Source organism: Mauremys mutica, chromosome 13, assembly GCF_020497125.1.
Source record: "Mauremys mutica isolate MM-2020 ecotype Southern chromosome 13, ASM2049712v1, whole genome shotgun sequence".
Taxonomy (NCBI): domain Eukaryota; kingdom Metazoa; phylum Chordata; order Testudines; family Geoemydidae; genus Mauremys; species Mauremys mutica.
This window is the reverse complement of record NC_059084.1, coordinates 8,405,971-8,425,582: the sequence shown is the minus strand read 5'-3', so window position 1 is coordinate 8,425,582 and position 19,612 is coordinate 8,405,971. Positions and strand designations below refer to the sequence as shown.

Sequence of the window (19,612 nt, the reverse complement as noted above, 5' to 3'; positions counted from 1 at the left end):
ACGTGGGCCTCACTAATGGAAACAAAAGGGAATTTGTGAGCAATCTTTTTGCACTGTCCAATCTGAATAAAATTCAAAAAGTGAATGGACAGCATTAATAGTGAAAAATACAATAGATTTTAATAACCTACAGCATAGAAAACACACTTAAAGAAACCTACCTATTTGAAAATAAATTCCCTGACACTGTTCCTTTAAAATTTAGCACCACGTTCTCTTTTGAGATACTTCACATGCCTCTCATTGATGTCAATGACCGTAGCACATGTGCATCTGAGGGCAGTCTGGCCCTCAATGTGAACATAATGAAGTTCTTCATAAAATACTAAGTCAAAACAAAATGTCACGGTCTCTATACAAGACTTCCCTGCTACAGATATTCTACCCTTGATCTTTACACAGAACGCCTTAGGCGGACAGTGAAATTTCTGGATTCGTAGCGAGGGTAGTTATATGCCTTCAAAATATTGGTTAAAGCAAGCAAGCTTAAAAGAAATAAAGTGCATCATTGGAAGGTAGCATCCCCTCCCATAGAGGGATCTTATTTCTGTGTTAAGAAAAATAAATCCAAGAGGAGGAAAGATGTAGAGAGTGAAAATGCATTAGCAAATACAGATAAATTTGTTTTTAATAAAGGAGTTAATTTTCTTTCAATCCTATATAAAACAATAGCAATTAAAAACTTCATTTTTGAAAGTAAAATATTTACATATGAACAAGTAACTGTGCAAAATTTACATGAAAAAAAATGGAAAGACAGGATTTCCTAAAAGACAAAATAAAAGGTGTAACAGTTGTCAGGTGTTGATAAAAATACTGATCAGCATTCAGTTTACACGCAAGAGAGTTAAATTCTAACATGAGAGTTCACACGAAGAAAGCCAAAGTATTTACAGTCATAAAAGTACTATCAATAGACAATTTAATACAATAACCTCTGAAAATATAAAGAACCAATTAGTATATTTGTAATAAAAAAATAGGTACAAAGAAGGGACTTTGCTCTGGACATCTTTAAAGTAGGCCCACAGCTTGCATACAGTCTTTTAGCAAAATAATTATAGTTTACATAGCCATTTTTTATGTTATGTGCCAAAAATTATGTACAATTACTGACAAAATACACCAACCATTTTTCAACACTTGATTCACACTGAGAAAGAGTCTTTGATGATTCCTCTCAACTTTGATTTTATTTAATCTAAGCTTTCACTTTAGCTAAAAACACAGTGCAAGTAAAATATATTTATGCTGAAAAGGTTTTTCTCTTTTTCTTTTTTTTTCCTTTTTTCTTTTTTCAAACTTTACAGCTTTACAAACTATAGCAAATAAAATGCATTTTTACAGATGCTGATAAAAACATTCAGAAGTAACCCTCCTTTATGGGATTTCAGGGCCTCTAATAAGCAATGTGATTAAAAATTGAGGTTATGTTTCAATTAATTGTATATCCCTCTAGAATTTGAACCTTTTGGGGAAAGATAAATATTCTTAAAAATCAGTTTGCTTTGCTAACTGACTGTTTAAAAAAAGCTAAATGAAATGAGGTCATCTGCTGTAGACATATACCTATATAATCAATTTAGTTAAGTAAAACTGAACTAAAATGCACAATTAATGTTGAAACTGCTACAGGTATGACAAAGGGTAGCTAGTTATTTGCTAAACGATTCCATCAGTCTTTATATATGGCTTGTTTGGCAAGAAGGCCACTCAATCAAGAGATGAGTTAAGTTTAATTGTCCATTTATAGTATCCACAGGCCTTGTAAGTATCCTCACTGTTAAAGAAATGTATTTCTCTTGTACTGAAGAGTTGGTTTTGTTTTTTTTATAAACAAGAATAAAAAACTGTTCCATGTAAAGAGGTGGTTGTTTTTGAAACAATATCCCATTTGCTTGTTACAAAAAGGCGTAATCTGCAAATATATAAAAAATGTCCTCAGGCGTCTCTCTGTCAAAAATACCTTGATCTTTTCCATTTTACTTAAGGAATGCTTTGTATAGCAATAGTGAATGGCTTGTCTCTCGCTCATTTTCTAAACAAAATATGAGGTCCCTGAGGTTCACCCGCGTTATCCTTTGTCGCGTAAACGGTCTGGTTGTTCCAACTCCAGAGCTGCCTGGGACTGGTGTACTTGTACTGGACCCCTGGAAGTGAGAAGAGAAGCTAGAGTCAGAACATTTAAACATCTACAGCGAATGTTTTGTGACCAGAACTTCTGACAGTTCTACAAACAACAGACGTGTGTGATATAAAGCAAGGGACTTCTCACAGGAATTTATCCAGTACTGTGTGCCATTATGTTACCCAAGGTTTTCAGAACCTAGAACAGTGGTAACGTAACTGTTCCTCTCCAGGCGTCGTCAGGAATAAATCAACAGGGGCACAGCTCATCCATCTGATATACAATTGATACAAGCCAGAGTGTTTTTACCTAAAATTGCTTTATTAGATCTTAAGCACACGCGCACACACACACACTTGCAGTAGGTATAGAGATTTCAAAACATCTGTATTTATCTAAAGTTAGATGATTTTGAGGGATCAGCAGCCAGGCTTCAGGGGGACCCTCCTTCCATCTAGCTGCTGGGGAACTTAGCTGTGAGATCCTTGCCCAAAGAAAACTTCTTCAGACTGCTCCAAAGCAAATTCTTTCATCTAATCTTTTATAACTAACTTCAAACAAAGCATATAACCTATAGTGGCTCCTATAGAGTCACCAATTCTCCTAATTTCAGCAAAACTATTCTTCGCTTATCAAAACAATAAAAAAAAACAACTTACGTATCAGAGGCGCTCAAGACCAAGGTTGGCCACCCAAACATTCCTTCTATTCTCACAATACATTCACTTTTTATCCCATGCTCCCATTCGGATAGCTGCATGTTCGCAGTTTTGCTAGTTGGCCTTTCCTAGCTATGTGATGTTTGGTTTTCAGCTGGTAGTTGCTAAACATACAAAGTTGCTGACTGCTGCACTTTCAAATTCTGGGGTACATGCAGGAATGTCAAATTTGGGGTAACAATTAGACGGGAGATATTTTGTTCTGAAGCACTGAAGCAGACTGAAGCACCCATTGTTCTAGTATACAACCTGCAAAAAAATCTAGTTCTTTTATCGTCCACATCATCTGCTGGGAAAAGCTATTCAAATCATGTCCCTAAACACCTCTTTAGTAGATACTGGTACTGCACAGATGTAGCTATAAAATAAAGTTTTCAGAAGTGCCTGAGTGACTTAGGCTCCTCAGTCCCATTTTAAAAATTGACTTAGGATGAGATCCTAACCCCCACTCCAACCCCTTTGCACAGGGTAAAAGGACCTTTGTGGTAAAGGGTCCCTAAAGACTTGTGTCTGGCAGAGAGAATTCCCCCAATGCAGGGACTACAGAAGTCTGCCATAAAAGCTGCCTTCTGAGGACCCTTTCACAAGCCTGGGTGTGCTGAAGGCAGGGTGTGTCGGGGTATAATTTAGAAAGGCCTCCAGGGCTGTGTATGTTATGCCAGAGATACCAGAACAGCCCATGATCAGGAAGGCAAAGCACCTTAGCCCACTGCTGCTGCCACCCTCCTCCCCTGAGGGGCAGCACAAAAATCTCACCCTTAGGAGATTAATTCCTATGGGCTTTCAATGGGATTTAGGCTCAAGTCACCCAGGTGCTTTTGGTTTTTAGATTAACTTTTCTTGAAAGTTCACTGTCAGGTTAGCTTCAACTCTTCCCACCAGGTATCACAACCTGCTTGGTATCCTGTGAACAGATTAGTCAGGTGGAATTTATTTAAAACACAAAAGTGGGGAAGAGAAGACAGATTTAACTAAAGAACAGTTACTTACCCTACAGTACCTGCAGTTCTTCAAGATGCTGTAATCAGTACGGCTCCCCGTGCTGGAGTGCATGCAACACAGGTGCATGAGATTGGGGTTGTGTTTTTTTTTTTTTTTTTTTAAACACTATCCAGCAGGGCACCCCTTCATCTGATGCTACCCCTGCTCCCACTTGAGGGCATAAAGAGCAAAATGACCATGACCCTCCCCCAGGTCCCTTTCAATTAGAAGCCCATGGTAGCCAAAGACTCCAAGAAGTGGCGATGGAGGGCAGGTTGTGGGATCCACACTGACTACAACATCTCAAAGAACCATAGTTACTGTAGGGTAACAGTTTGAGTAGGTGTCAGGGTGGATCCCACTGGAAGTGGGTGGTGAGTGAGCATTACATGTGCCCTATGGATGGTAGAAGTGAGGAGCTCCAGCTGCATCAGTTGAACAATGACTGTAGTACTGTTCTCCCAAGGTTGGCATCTGACCTACAGGCTAAATCCAAGGCATAGTATTTGACAAACAATCAGTGGGTTACTCCATGCTATTGCCTTACAGATCTCCAATACTGGCACATTCCAGAAGCAAGCAGACAATGTTGCTGGTGCTCTGGTGGAGTGGTCTTGATTTTAGTAGGAAAGATGCACCAGCCAGCTGGTAACAATAAGATACATTGTGTTAGCCATTCTGTGAAGAGATAGCTTGACCTTTAGAATGTCTGGCTACATCCTGGCAGCTATAAATGATCTCGGCCCTGGTATCGAGCTGTAGTCCAGGGCTTTCCCCCCTGGAGGCAATGTCATTGGCATCTTGGGTTCCAACTCTCCCACTGGACCACTAGAAGATTTCAGTTCCCCTTCTGGGGTGCATCAAGGTCCAGGCCACTTTCCCAGTGGCTAGTGTGGCAAAGTGGGGGGGGGAGAAGAGGACACAGGCTCACCATCTACTCCAGGTCCCAGCCCAGGGGTCCTCTACACAGCAGCCATCCACCACATTCCTTTAACTAAGCTGCATGGCAGCTACACTTCCCTGGGCCATTTCCCCACAGCCCTAGCACATTCTTCACCCTTAGCTCAGAGCCTTGTTCTGGATGAGTCCCAGCAGCCAGCCTGGAGGTCCTTCTCGCTTCCCCCGGTCTCTGCCAGCACTGTGCTGTCCAAGGTCCTGTAGCTCCCTCAGCCAGCCACACAATCCATACTCCTCCAGCTCCAGCCAGGAACCGACTGACTCTGGCCCTACAGCTCCTTTTAGATGAGGCTACTGGGCCCTGATCTGCTGCTCCCTGTGTCCTCCCTAATTGACTGCTTTCCCACAACCACTCTAGGCCACTTGGACTTCTCAGGACTTCTCTTCTACTCCTCTCTGGGACATGGTATGGCAGGACCACAGGGCCTTCCAGAGGGCCTCCAAGGGTCTGGGACACCCCATCACATGGCTCCATGAGGGATCTGTGCAGGAACCATTTGTGGTTGGTCAAAGATTGTCTGCTCAGGAAGTCCTCCAGATTGTTGCCGACTCCTGGGATATGAAAGATCATGGATCAACCCACTCTGATGAACCTGATAGCCTCCAGACACAAAACGCAGGTGTCCCCTTGTTTGCTTACGTAGAGCATAGTTATTGTGTTGTCTGAAGATTGGCACAAATGAATTTCAGCAGACTGGCAGGCATGCCCTACACAGGCCAGTCCAATAGCTCTGAGCTCCAGGATGTTCATATGCAACTTCACACTGTTCACTGGCGCAGTCATGTGTCTCATTTGTGGCTGTGCTAGGAGAGGCTCTCTGGTACCTGGTCTAAGGTTGCTCTCAAACTGTAATGGGGAGACATCCCTGCTCAATGCTGGGGAGAAAGTCATCTGGTGATGAGAAATAGTATTCCTCAAATAGTTGTGCTGAGGAGTAATGTCCAGCTTCGGTTGTGGGCCCGCCGCTGCATTGATATCATTGATGTCTCTGGATGGGGATCTTGAAGGATGAACCTCAGTCTCATACTCCTTGCAGCTGCCGGTGCTTTCATCGGTGCTGATGCCTACAGTGCCAGCTTACTCACTCCCACTCCTTTGGCAGATTACTTAGGTGCTCTAACCTTAGAGAGCAAACGATGCATCACTCCTTAAATGTTTGGCACAGCGTGTCACCCTTATACTGAGCACCAGCATCAGATCCGATGTCGTCATCGGTCCCAGAGGGGCCAATGCCAACTCTGATGGTACGAGTGTGGAAGTGATAGCCTGTTTCAGTCTTGAGACAGCAGTGCCTGATGCTGACAGCCCTGGTACCCGTGTGATCGTCATGGATGTGGCTGGTATCAGTTTTGCCAGAATTGTCCTGCCTACTTTCCTTTCATTGCTAGATCATGCCATGGTGTCTGTCTGCTTGGAGGAGCACTCGCTGAGGATAACCCTTTGGGTTTCTTGAAACTGGGTCTAAGGTGACATCCATCAATTGATCAAGCAGGTGTAGTTTCAGCCATGTGTCCCTTGACTTGCGAGTCCTCAATGAGAAAGATTTACACACCAAGCACTTCTCACGGAGGTGTTTCTCTCCCAGACAGAAAAGGCATTGGCTACATGCTTTAATGAGAGGAATGACTCCACTCTACGTCAGATCAGGCTTAAATACTGATGGTTCAGAGACTACCTTGGCAGTTGGCATGAGATGCCTTACCCCCCCGCCCCTGCAATCGAGGGAAGTAATCAGAGGGTATACCAGTACTTTTTGTGTGTGGGGAAAACATTCAGATTGGCGAATAAATCAAAGAGGAGGGTCAAGTAGTATTTCTTCAACCTCATCTTCTAGATTCCGTTTGAAGCAAGGAAAGGTAGCCGATTGGACACTCACCAGATACCACCTGTGGCAGTGCAATGGAAAAAGGGAAACACAGGAGGGTTGTGGCTGCTCTGTCCCTTAGGCCCTTGAATGGAAACACGAGGCTGCATGTCAGGCTCCACCGGACACTGCTATTCAAAACAATCCAATCTCACATGCATGACACGCATGCACACCTACCCTGGGATCCATGCTGACACACATTCAAAGAACACCAGTTTATTTTACGGACAAGTCTCCAAAGAGGGAAAAAAGAGGCTGTTGCGCTAACTCTCTGCAATAGAGAGTTTCTGTGTGATTAAATACTGGTTTGGCTGCAGTGGGAAGAGCATGTTTCTTCGACCCAAGACAACATGAAGACACATACAGCAATAAGAATAGAAAAAAGGGCATGACGCCAGTTAAAAATTAAGGACCCCATTGGAGAAAGCCTGGAAATGGCAAAGCATGTGCCAGTGCTATAATGTAAAGAGGCTTTAAAGGCAAAATTATATTAAATATAGCAGTAGAGAAAAAAATTAGGGGAAATGTTATGCTATAATTAAATATAATACTGAGACCAGAATAGTCATGTGTTTAAAATGTTACAGCAAGCCACAGTAAAATGCAATACATCATTTTAAAGCTCGATTTACATTATGCTGTCAAATATGAACAGCAAAAGCAAACCATTTTCCATAAAATGCCTTACTAATAAAAAAAATTATCAAATGAATTTAATATTACCAGTTTTATGGAAATAAAATACTAGAGCTTGTGTGAATAACTGGACTAGAAAAACAAGCTAGTGCATATGGATGGATGTCAAGTGTTTCCTTGTTACAGGCTAAAAATATTCAGATATATGTGGGGAAGTACTATGACCAGCAGATGGCATTCATAGGCCAAGTAGTCTGCTTGTGCCTTAATTTTAAAAAGGCTTTATTGTCTTGACTGCTACTGCTGCTTTATAATAAACGCTTCTAAAATACGTCAAAATAACCTTGCAGGTGGGATGGAAATGCACTACACTTTTAGAAGAATTATTTTTTAAAAATGCAGAGAGAGTGGATTTTCATTTTATATGTTTTGTTACCATTTCATTTTACTTTATTTGAAAGGCAGCAATGTTTTATTGTAATACTGCAAACAGCATATTCTGTTTATAACATGCTTATAGGTAAATAGTCATATTTTCCTAGATCACTATAGTACCAAATGACACATCACAAAAGGTCTCAAGTATGTTCCACTGGTGCGTTCAAGTATCAGCTATACCTTTTTTTTTTTTTTAAATGAAACTATAGGGTATGTTCTGGAGAAAATGTAGTACAATAAAGATTCAAGAAAAATTACACTAATTTAAAGGCTTGTGAATGAGATACTGAGAAATGGACTTTAATACAATCCTCTAGACTGTAAAGCAATATATTCATGCTCAGACTACATTATTAATTAAGAAACTAATGTGTTTGAGATTAGTGTTCCCTAGCAGGTACTTTATACTGTTCAGTGCAGCTCTTCCCAGTTCCATACAATTCTAATCATGAAATCAGACTTGCGTTTTCCAAGCAGGTTAACAATGTTCATTGGCTCACCAGATAAATAATTATCCTAATTACAGGACTAAAGAGCCAGATTTTCAGTGGTGTTTAGGAGCCTTAAAATGCTGATAGGCACCTAGTGCAGATTAGACACTTCTGATGTTCTAGTAGGTGCCTACCTACATCTTTAGGCTCTTAAATACTTAGGACCACATTTTAAAAGGTAAGGAAAGTGACACCTGTATTACATAATACATAGGAGGTTAACACTGTAAAATGTGTGGCCACAAATGTTTGAGTTGTGGCATACAAGGCATTAAATGGAACTTTTTGCTAACTTTTAATTAAATGAACTAGTCAGGTATGAAATACCTCAACCGAATGCAAACTGTATTATTGAATTCTGTAACACCACAATTACTATGCAGAGGTGACTTTACATGTAATTAAGATTCAGAATTCCTTTGGCATCAAAAGCTCACATTTACAAATCTGTGTCTAAGTAGTGACAAACCTTATTTTCCACATTTCTTGTAATATGCCCTAACTACAAACTGTATACACATGGTGACAAGTGGAGCTCAATTTAAAAATGTCACGTGAAACACAGCAAAGGCACAGCTGTGACTCTATCACATCAAAAGCAGCTGGTTCTTAATTAATCAGACAAAAGATTAGATTTCTAAGGGAACCTGTTTCTAATTGGTTAACCAGTAGCTGATTAATCTGAGACAACTAAATTAGCCAGATTTAGTCAGAATACATCAGGCATTCCCAGTGAATGTAAAATATATTCCATAACCTAGATGGTACTAAGAGATAAGGTTGTACAGTCAAGCATGTAGAAATAGATAGTGCCAACATTGTAACTGCATGTGCCAGTGACTCTATTCCTGCACATCATGACAATCATATGCTTTAATTACATTTTTCTCAGAGCACATTAATTTTTATAGTTTTAGATATGAATGTAGCATCTTGCAATTTTTACTGTTGTGTTTATACTGTTATAATTGACTCATCTTTATTGGCTTAGATTTTTATATACATAATTCATTTCTCCCTAATTTATGTATGTTAATAATCCTGTACACTAACATACTTCTGTCAAAAGGTGCTTAACATGATAGGCAACTTTTATTTGTATGCTTTCATGGGTCAAAATGTCATTTACTACTATCATATTTGTTGCATAACCAATTCCATGTTATAACCTAGTATGTCATAGAATTATTACATCAAGAGCTGAATAAAATATATAAGAAGATGAACTATTCTTAAACAAAGGTCTTATTTTCATGCAAATTATCTTACCAAAAAAAGAATACAGGATGCTTAATACAGAAAGTGATATATAGGAAGATCTATTTAACTGTTTATATGCTGCTCTCAGTTTTGCATGAATCATCAGTTAGAGAGCAACCTCTGTCATCCACAAGTCAAAAATTACAGCACAAACCCTTAAAACTGTGCCAACTCCAAGAAGTTGTAATGCTTAAAAGAATGACAGAAATTGTACTTTCAACAGGAAACACTGACTATTTCCTGTTTATTAACAAGTCTGCAAATGCATCAGAGCATAGAGCACACAAAGTTACCAAAAATGGAGTACACTGCTGACAAAGGCAAACATAATTCTCCCCAGCATCTTCTCCTTCCCCCCCCCCCCCCCAAAACCTAGTGCAACTGTGCCTGGCAGAAAACGGAACTCAACAGTTAAAGTTTTAACTACAAAAAAATGATTGAATTGATTGTCCTTAAGGTCAGCAAAATCTAGGGTTAGTCCAAAATTGTTTAAAAAAAATTGGCTAGTAAATATTTAGAAACCATATCGATTTTATAGATGTTCCTGCTGCCTAATTCAGTGATGATTTCAAACTACCTTGCTTAGTCATTTTAGCATGGCAGTGGTTCCCAATGGCATTAACTGCTCCAAGAGGAAGTTACTCACCTTGTAGTAACTGGAGGTTCTTCAAGATGTGTAGTTCCCTATCTGTACGCACACACCACATGCACACACAGCTGGAGAATTTTGAAAGCAGTGTCCGTCAGTCTGCACATATGCCCTGGCTCACCTCATGCCTCTGACTCAGTAGATGAAGATGTGCGGTGGGCCAGTCACCTCTCCAGTTCCTTCTCTACCACGAATCAGAGAAGATCCAAAACAGATAGGAAAGGCAGCAGGTAGTGGAATACAAATAGGGATCGCACATCTCAAAAGAACCTCCAGTTACTATAAAGGTAAATAACTTTCTCTTCAAGTTCTAGTCTCTGCATGTATTCCACTGTGGGTGATTGACAAGCAGTACTCAAATAGGAGGAGGGTGTGAGATTGTAAATGGCAGAGTACAACAAAGGACAGTCGATAGAGCAAAATACAGCTTGAGATGCATTTTGAGATTCCTTGAGAGCATCTAGCCTGACCCTTTCCGCTACAGTGACAAATAGTTTAGGAGACTTCCTGATCAGTTTTGTTCTCTGCAGGTAAAAGGCTAAGACTCACTGAACATTGAGGGAATGGAGCCTCCATTCTTCTGAGGATGAGAGAGGTCTTTGAAAGAACACAAGGGTGAACTAACGGGTTCAGACTTCTTTGTGGGTGAATTTAGAGTGTAAAAACATTATGAGACTTTATCCTTATGGAATATAGCATAAGGAGGATCTGCCATTAACACTCCAAGCTCACCAACCCCATGGCTGAGGTGACAGCTACCAGGAAAGAGACCATCAACAGGAGAGACATGGAGCAAAAAGCTAATGGTTCAAAAGGAAGCTAAGTGAGTACTGAGAGAACAAGATTCAAGTCCCATTGAGGAACAGGCTTTTTATAGGCAGAAAGGTTCTGATTAGGCCTTTCCACCATGTGAAATTAGGTATTCCTCATGTTGAGAGCAGTAAACCACAGGTCCTTTTTTAGGGATGAAATTACAGATGCCAATGTGACCATGCAAAACTTGAGTTTGCAAATAAAGTAGCTGAGATGGCAAAGGTTGAAATGGGTCTCCAGCTACCACCCTTCTTTCTGGGTAATAGGAAGTATGTTGAGTAAAAACTACTCCCTTAGTACTGAAGAGGAACCCACTCTGTCACTCCTTGCTATAAGAGAAATTCCACTTCTTGTCTGATAATGTCCTTGTGAGAACAGCCCCGAGAGGAGGTGGAGATGAGGGGGTAGGAACGTAAACTCTATCATATGGCAAGAATGGATGACATTCAGCACCCATCCATTGTTATTGCACTCCCGATGTTGAAAGAGTATTAGATTACCCGCAAAGGGTACATAGGAATCAGGAAGTGTTGGACTTAATGGTTTGCATCTCTTGAGCTGCCATCAAAAACATTTAGCTGAGAGCTGGGATTGGGATAAGGAACCCGTTGCAGATGGTGTGGGGAAGTGAGTCTTCTGAACCCTTTGTCTCTTATGGGCTCTCTTAAGGTCTCTGATGGAAGAACTGTTAAACCATTAGTCTAGGTTTGTATGATTACTGGTAGGATTCTCTTTGGGGCAAGTGTAATATTCCTAGGGAGCAGAGGGGTAGTCCTGGAGTCCTTAATAGTGTGTAATTAGTGATTAAATAGATGAGTCTCATTGAAGGGTAGGTCATCAGCCTTGTTCTGGACCTCCTTGGGAAACCCCAAGATATGGAGCCATGACTCCCTGAGCATTACAATTGCAGGAGTCGTTGTCCTGAACGATGCATCAGCCATATCTATTGTGATTGTACAGTGGTCCTGGCAACCATTTGGACTTCCTCTTTGAGAGCCTGGAAATGAGCTCTGTCCTGCTGTGGGAGAATGTCAGTCAAGTACATGAATTTGGAATAGTTAAGGAACTCGTACTTAGCCAACTATGAGGCACTTATAGCTATCATGAACTGGAGGCTAGAACAAGAAAAGACCTTTCTTCCCAACAAGTCAAGGTGCTTGCCCTCCTTGTCAGTCACAGTAGATCGGGGCAGTCTTGCCTAGATTTCTCCACGGCAGCCTGGATGACTAAAAAGAGTTAGGAGCAGTGAGAACACAGAAATTGCATCCCTTTGGCTGGGACACAATACTGTTTCCCTGCCATCTTGGAATAGGAGCGCAGTAGCTGGAGTATGCCAGGCCACTCTAGCTAGCTCCATGATGGATTTGTTAACAGAGAGTGCTATTAGACTGGAGCCGGAGGACTGAAGGACTTCCAGGAGCTTGTGTTGAGTATGGCCAAAAAGATGGATCAAATGGGGATCGAGGAGCTCCTCATACTATGGGGTATCAATGGCTACGAGGCAGGTGATGAGGTGGAGGAAGGTCCCAAACTGGGCCAGGTCTTCTGACTGGGAAGGTGTGTCTTGGAGGAGGGAATAATGGTTCATCAGGCAAGACAATCTCCCAGTGAGGTGACAACCAATTCTGGTTCCAACAGTAGTACTGACGGTGTCACTGGAGGGAAAAATCACAGCTCAAAGATGGAATGGGAGACAAACTCCTCCCAAAGGCCAGCTCCCCTGGTGGAGTTATAGCCTCTCTCAACAGGGAGGGACCCAGTGAAGCAGGAAACTCCAGGTCTGGGAAAGCAAAAACATCCTCAGGAAGAACATAGGTCTCTGCTCTTTCTGGAGTGAGAGGGGTCCTGTTCGCCTGAACCACTGGAGATGCAGTAGAGACAGTCTCTGCCACAGCCACTGAAGACAAAACCAGTACTGCAAATAACCAAGGCTCTTGGTAATCGGTCTTCACTGGTGTCCACAGATACCAGGGTTTGCAATGTACTGGAGGCACCAGTGCCACTGGATTGTGATCCGGTGTTGATGGCGCCCTAGATATGTGAGCTTTCTTGTCATGTCTCTGAGACTTCATACATCTTAAGTTCTCTTGAGCTGAGTTTAAAAGACTTGATTGGTTTAGGCAGGGTTTAATCCAACGTTTTCAAAGTGGATCTGGAGACTTAGCCTTGTGCTTGTGAGACTGCTCCTTGCTCTCCTGGTAAAACCTCACCGAGGGATCTGTGGGGGTAGACTCCCTCTCTCCTGAGTTGAACCTTGTGGCAGGAAATGCCCACTCCTTACTGAGTCAAGCTGATGGGGGGGGAGGGGAGTTTTGAAGGGTACCCCAGCCTGGGTCTGAGTGCAGCTTCATGGCCTTTTCCATTAGGTGCTTCCTAAGGCAAAGTTTCCATCCTTTCCAGGTGGGGAACAAATGGTAGATATTGCACCTTGCTGCAACATGGGCTTCCCCGAGGCAGTACGAGCAGCATTAATAGTTGTCACTGACTGAAAAGGATCATGGACAGGAAGCACAAATTTTGAAGCCTGGAGTTATGGGCATAGTCTGGTACCCAAGAGGTACCAGGTCGGGGAGACTGACTAACCGTAAAACTCAAACTATCAGATAAAAAAATCTTTAAATCTTTAGAACTATAAAGACTATTTACAGATATCTAAATAGTCACAGATAAAGGAGAAAGCTGAAGCTTTGGATACTGGGGGTTCTGACCCGGACCCTATGGTGGTGAGAAGGAAATGGAGAGGCGGCTGGTCTGCCTGCCTGGTTCCTTTATCTCCTCGGTCAGACGCATGATGTGAGCCAAGGTGCATGTGTGGACCAACGAACACTGCTTTCAAAATTCTCCAGCTCCAGGCACATGGAACATATGCATACCCACAATGGAATACACATACGGACTCAAAGAAGAGGGGTGCATCAGCTGTAGCTGACAGCACACTTTTCCATGTGGGTAGGCAGACACACTAGCTCTGCTCCAGCTAGCACCCTGAGAGTAGCAGTGTAGACAGACTGGAATGGATGGTACCTTGGGCTAGCCATCCAAATACACATCCTGGACTGCACTGGTATTTTTAGCATAATTCAAGCAGAGCTAACATGCCTGCCTACCTGCACCGGGAAGCACACTTCCAGCTGTTTTGTAGACATACCCAAAGAGGTGAGCAGTAAAGAAAGTCTACAGTTTGGCTACTGTTAACAAGGTAACTGACTGCACTGTCTCTCCTGGTCTCTTCTCTGCATCATTGGAACATGTATCCTCCTAGAGACCTAACCTCTGACTTCAGTTCTGGAAGATTCCCCTTCCCAAATCCCTTTCAGGGGATTCCAACCTACTATGGGAGAGCCATAAAGTTACAGGATTTTATTTATTTAACACGCACACGCCTCTTGGTAGAGAGAGAAATTACCATGCGGAAAGCAACCACTACCACCTCCTCTTGCCAGTTTGCCTCCTCCAACATTGTGGAGGCTGAACATGGCTGGGATTGGGAGGGACGCATGCTGCAAGGTCAACAGTTCCAAAGTTTCCTCTCTTGGGCCTGATCTATTGTGTTCTATGTTCTGCTCATGGAAGCAGTGCTAACATTAGCCCCAGTCTTTGGATCAAATGATTCTTTCTGCACTTTAAAATCATTTCTGCTGCTCAGGAAACTTTCAGCAACAAGGGAAAAAAATAATAAAGGGAAATACTGTTGAGGAGGCCAGGGTAACAAAACCATAGCATATTTGCATACAAAAGTTATAATTATACTGTACCTCTGTCCCTGATCCAGATCCTGGAGAATCCACTTTTCTTTTCTTTCTAGGACCAATCGCAGCTAATGCAGTTAAGTTGGCATCCCTCTGTCTCATTTGTGCTAGCTCTTGTTGCTGCATCTGTGTTTTTCAGAACAAAGTTACAATTCAATTTTTTTTCCCCTTCTGATTTTCTGAGACTATTTAGATTGTTAAATGACATGCTCATCTGAACACATACCTCCTTGGCCTTCTGTTTCAACCTTAGCTGTTCTGGGTCTTCTTGTCTAGACCGAGACTGTATATTGGTAAAGGATATAGGAGGAAGAAGTACATAAATTAATAAAATTGCAGAAGAAGTAGACACTAAACTATATGTAGTTTCTTTAAATTATTTCATTGGCTTCAATGGGAGTAGAGGGTGCTCAGCACTTCTGAAAAATCAGACCACTTTGCAGACAGATATGTAAAGTTATTTTTAGGTAACTTAGGGCACCCAAGTTTGGAATTTCTTCCCTTAATGCAAGTCTAAGACTTTATGAATCATTACACATATGGCACCCAGATTCTATGGATTTCTACGGCACCCATCACAGAAGGTACAGTTACTGATGATATACATTAATTCAATATTTCACTTAGTAATCCAAAAGTCATTGCTACATTCACTGTTTCAGTATTTCACTTCGATACCTGAAAAAAATCACTGTTCTTTCATTTCTTTATTCAGAATCAGCATCCAATTAATACAGAAGAGTTCCTATTTTGCATTTGACTTAAGTAGACAAGTTGCTTCCATAAAAATTCTACTTCACTGTAACTGTGCATCAACAATATGCAGCAAGGAAAAAGAGCATCCTTCTTCTGGTGGACATAAATGGCACCCAAGTATCTGAATATTCATCTCTCTACCTACCTGTGTAGGGGCCCAAACTACACAGACTGGAGCTTGTGATTTATTTCATTCACAAACACAGATTAAATCTATGCCTGCAAAAAGGGAACTCGACCTTGACCTTTGGGAAATGTTACCCCTCTGGCGTACAATTACCCACCTAACTGCCCATGCAAATCAGGTAACTTCTTGAACAATGACCAGTTAAATGGCTAACTGGCCATTTGCACTAGCAGTGACTATAGTTGCTTACACAAATTGGATAACTGCTCGCTTAAAGAAACAGAAAAACCAGGGTCTAAGAGTCAGCAAATCCCTTCCTCTATCCACTAACTATAAATATTCATTTTCCAATTCAAATATTGCCTCATGCAGATTTATTCTCTTGGTTTCTTCTTTTCTCAAAGCAAGCAAGGAGATTAGTCCACAGTGGAGGACCAAGGACTATAAAAATATTGTAGAGGTCTCTCTATTGCTCAGAGCATGATTTAAATTTTAGATTTAATTTTTTTTTTTTATGGGAATGAAATGGGGCAGGGAGGGGGCTACATTACATGATTTACAGTGGAAAGCATAGCAGAGCTCTAGCTAAAGTATGTGCTCTCTAAGATGAGATTAGAAACAGAGTCTTCTCTTTCACTGCATGTCTTATAGAATAAAAGGCACCCTATTCTTTTGACGTCAAACGTGACTTTGCAAATATAAGTAAAATTGAAGCACTTGCCTTTGCTGCACGCATTAAAATTTCCCTTTCTTGTTCATCTTTTCTCTGTTTTTCTATTTGATCGAGTTGTTCAAAGAACTTGAGCTGTGCCCGAACATCACTTGCTTGCTCATATCTTTCATCGTCCTGAAAATGCAATAAAAATGCGTTTCGTTACAAATCTTAAAAACAAAGCTAGTAGCTTGTCCTGTACAGTTTAAGAAGATCCCATGCTTTTAAGTTCAAATGCTCACTTAGTCTTTTTCAAACACCAAGTTTATCTTTAAACCAGTCAAACTGGCTAAAATCCATTAAAAAAACAAAAACCAAGCACTCTGTACTGTTCTGTGATCTCATCAGGGTTTGACTTAAGTAATATCACATAACTTTGGCCTTTTAAACATGTTTCATAGAGGTGGTTTTTTTTAAATTGCGCTCTGTGAGGCACAGTGTTCTATCAGTTCTTACGTGAATCATATACGGAATTCACATTTATCTGAGTCTGTAATTCTCCATAAGAGACTGACTGCTATCTCCACTCCCAACCCCACTGCAGCAGTGACAGATGAAGGATGTTGATCAGACCAGCAGGGGATGATCACTTGCTTGGAAGGAACATGATGATCATTCAACCTCCAAGCACCTACCTAGAGCACGAGTGGGTAGGGGTAGAGGTGGGAGGGAACAAACAGGAATATTCACCTCCCTTGGCTGCTCAGAGGCCAACTGAGGTAAAGCAAAGGAACAGAATAGCTCCATCACAGTCCTTCCAGAGAAGGCCCATCATTTTTAGTGCCCCAAGATGCTGCCCCATCTGCCTTGCCCTACAGGAAGTTGTAGATGCAAGTGCTAGGCTTCCAGGGTGTATGTCCAGACTGCTACTTTCTTTTATTTGGGGGAGGGGAGACAGCAATGGGAGAATATGAAGTTTTCCCTCCTGGGCAAAATTAGAAAGGTGTCCAGTGTGTTCCCCCCCCCCCCCCAACACTCCTCACAGCATCTTGGGGGCCTGGCGGATTAGAATAGCAAGGATAAAGGATCAGCATTTGAAAAGAAGGGGCAGAAGTTGATAAACTCAGCTATTTTTGCAACATGCAACTAACATCCAGTGTGGAGAAGAGGCTTCTGGAAGCTAACTCCTAGAGTTACTTGAGCATGGGACCTAGGAAATGACTGTATAGACCTTGTTAGCCTGTGGGGTGGAAGTGAGGTCTTAAATCTTGTACAGATTAGAGCACCTCATCCGTACCATAATTCCCCCTTGTGTTGGGAGGTTGTTGGGATTCAGCACCTAGACTGAATCTCATGTCCAGGTATGGAGGGTTAGGCTGAGGGAAGGCTTCTCTCCTTTCCTTGTGGCCACATGGTTTATGGCCAGTTAATCCCACGCTGGACTCTATTAATATGTGACAAGTGGGAAGGGGGACAGTTTCCCATCCATTTAAAAAGTTTATAAAGTCGCAGTCTGCTACTTTAAATCCACCCACATATCTTGTTTGGGTCTTCATTCTCCTTTGTTGATTAACTTAAATTTATAACATCTTTTTATAAAATATAGAAAATATCACTATCTTATTTAGATTCTCAAGAGGAAATCTCAACTCTGACAGGCTTCATATTAAACCTCCTACTTTAAAAAAAGTTAGTTACTGCAGAACATTATTTTTAAATTCTATAGAAAGACTATTGCATGGAATAAGTATGTTTGATTGTTTTGGACAGGTACATTAAACCAGGGTCTACACAGTGAACACAAACTTTAATTTTTTCATAATTAAGCCAGGTCTAATTAAACTTTTTGTACACTAAAATATATATGATTCTTTCAAAAGGAACTGCAATAGATAACTTTTCTGTAATAAATTTCAGTCAACCAACAGAGCTTTCTATCTTGTCCACTCAAATGATCCATGGCATATGGCCAAGAGAAAACCTCTAATTCTCAAGGCAATGTCCTCAAAAAACACGAAAGCCTAGACAAGCTAGTTTGCAATATCACCACACTGCAAACTTCCTCCTGTCTGTCCTCCATTCTGTCCCCTTTGTGTATTGGGAGCTGCCATTTTACTGCCTGTGATGTCAGTTCCCACAAAGGCTGTAATAGTAGTACAACAAGGTTGGGCACTCAAAAATACTACTACACCTGTACCTCGAGGTAACGCGACCCGATATAACGCGATAAAGCAGTGCTCTGGGGGGTAGGGCTGCACGCTCTAGCAGATCAAAGCAAATTCGATACAACACGGTTTCACCTATAACACGGTAAGATTTTTTTTGGCTCCCGAGGACAGCGTCATATCGAGGTAGAGGTGTACTTAGAGATTTTGTCTAGACCCACCCTTGATCTGGGGGCTGCAAATGCTCCTTATAAGCAGCCCCAAGTTTCAGTGCAGTCCATGATCAGATCTGAGTGCATTTGCCCAGAGGTGAGAGCATAATTTGCAGAACACTACCAATTTGCACAATTAAAATTTAATTACCTTATAAGAAACATTCTTCTGTTGGGCAGTCTCCGATACTTTTTCTACAAGATTCTGTAACCTTTGTTGTGTTGCATGCGATACATAGCTAACTACGTCAGGATGGATTTCCGTTATCCCATGTTTTTTACCTGTGGTTAAAATTGAAATGATGCTTTTAGTACCACTCTATTGCAAAGACATATTTTACAATACAGTAGCTCCTCACTTAAAGTCGTCCTGGTTAACATTGTTACGTTGCTGATCAATTAGGGAACATGCTCATTTAAAGTTGTGTAATACTCCTTTCTAACGTCGTTTGGCAGCCGCCTGCTTTGTCTACTGCTTGCAGGAAGAGCAGCCCCTTGCAGCTAGCTGGTGGGGGGGGCTTGGAACCAGGGTGGACCGGCAGCCCCCCCATCAGCTCCCTGCTCCGCTAAGTTCCCTGTGCAGCAGCTGCCTGCAGTTCAGCTGTGTCCCTCCCCCTACTGCCATGTTCTGCTCCTGCCCTCTGCCTTGGAGCTGCTCCCCAAGCCTCCTGCTTGATGTGCGGGGAAGAAGAGGGCTAATGTCAGGGTATCTCCCTCCCCCTTGCTCCTGCACCACGCTTACCCCATTTTCCATAGAGCAGGGCTCAGGACAGAGGGAGCTTGCAACAGTTGTGGTCTCAGCAAGCTGATCTAATTAACAATGCAGTGTACTTAAGCAAAATGCACATATGTCCCTCCATTCCTCTGCCTTGCAGAGTGAGAGAGTTAACCCTTGAGGGCTCAGCCAATTGCTAGTTCATCATTTAGCAGTAAGGGAACTATCCCACCCTCTGACTCCTCCACCGAGAGGGGGGGGGGGAAGAGAGAGAGAGAGAGAGAGAGAGAGTAAAA

General features: G+C 41.9%; 1 protein-coding gene across 8 annotated transcripts in view; it reads right to left on the bottom strand.

Moving 5' to 3' along the window:
• Positions 1-201: 201 nt before the first annotated feature.
• Positions 202-19,612, bottom strand: part of TAF4 (TATA-box binding protein associated factor 4) — an 87,644-nt gene continuing 68,233 nt past the window's right edge. For 6 of the 8 annotated variants that reach the window (XM_044986251.1, XM_044986250.1, XM_044986249.1 and 3 more), the window contains 5 exons: positions 18,753-18,883; positions 16,294-16,419; positions 14,916-14,972; positions 14,696-14,815; positions 204-2,150 (listed from right to left, as the gene is read on the bottom strand). In XM_044986251.1, coding sequence (XP_044842186.1) covers positions 1,983-2,150; positions 14,696-14,815; positions 14,916-14,972; positions 16,294-16,419; positions 18,753-18,883 — 602 coding nt within the window. In that variant the 3' untranslated portion in view covers positions 204-1,982. Of the gene's footprint in view, positions 2,151-14,695; positions 14,816-14,915; positions 14,973-16,293; positions 16,420-18,752; positions 18,884-19,612 lie in introns of all 8 variants that reach the window. The other 2 variants (XM_044986245.1, XM_044986246.1) reach the window with 1 other exon arrangement.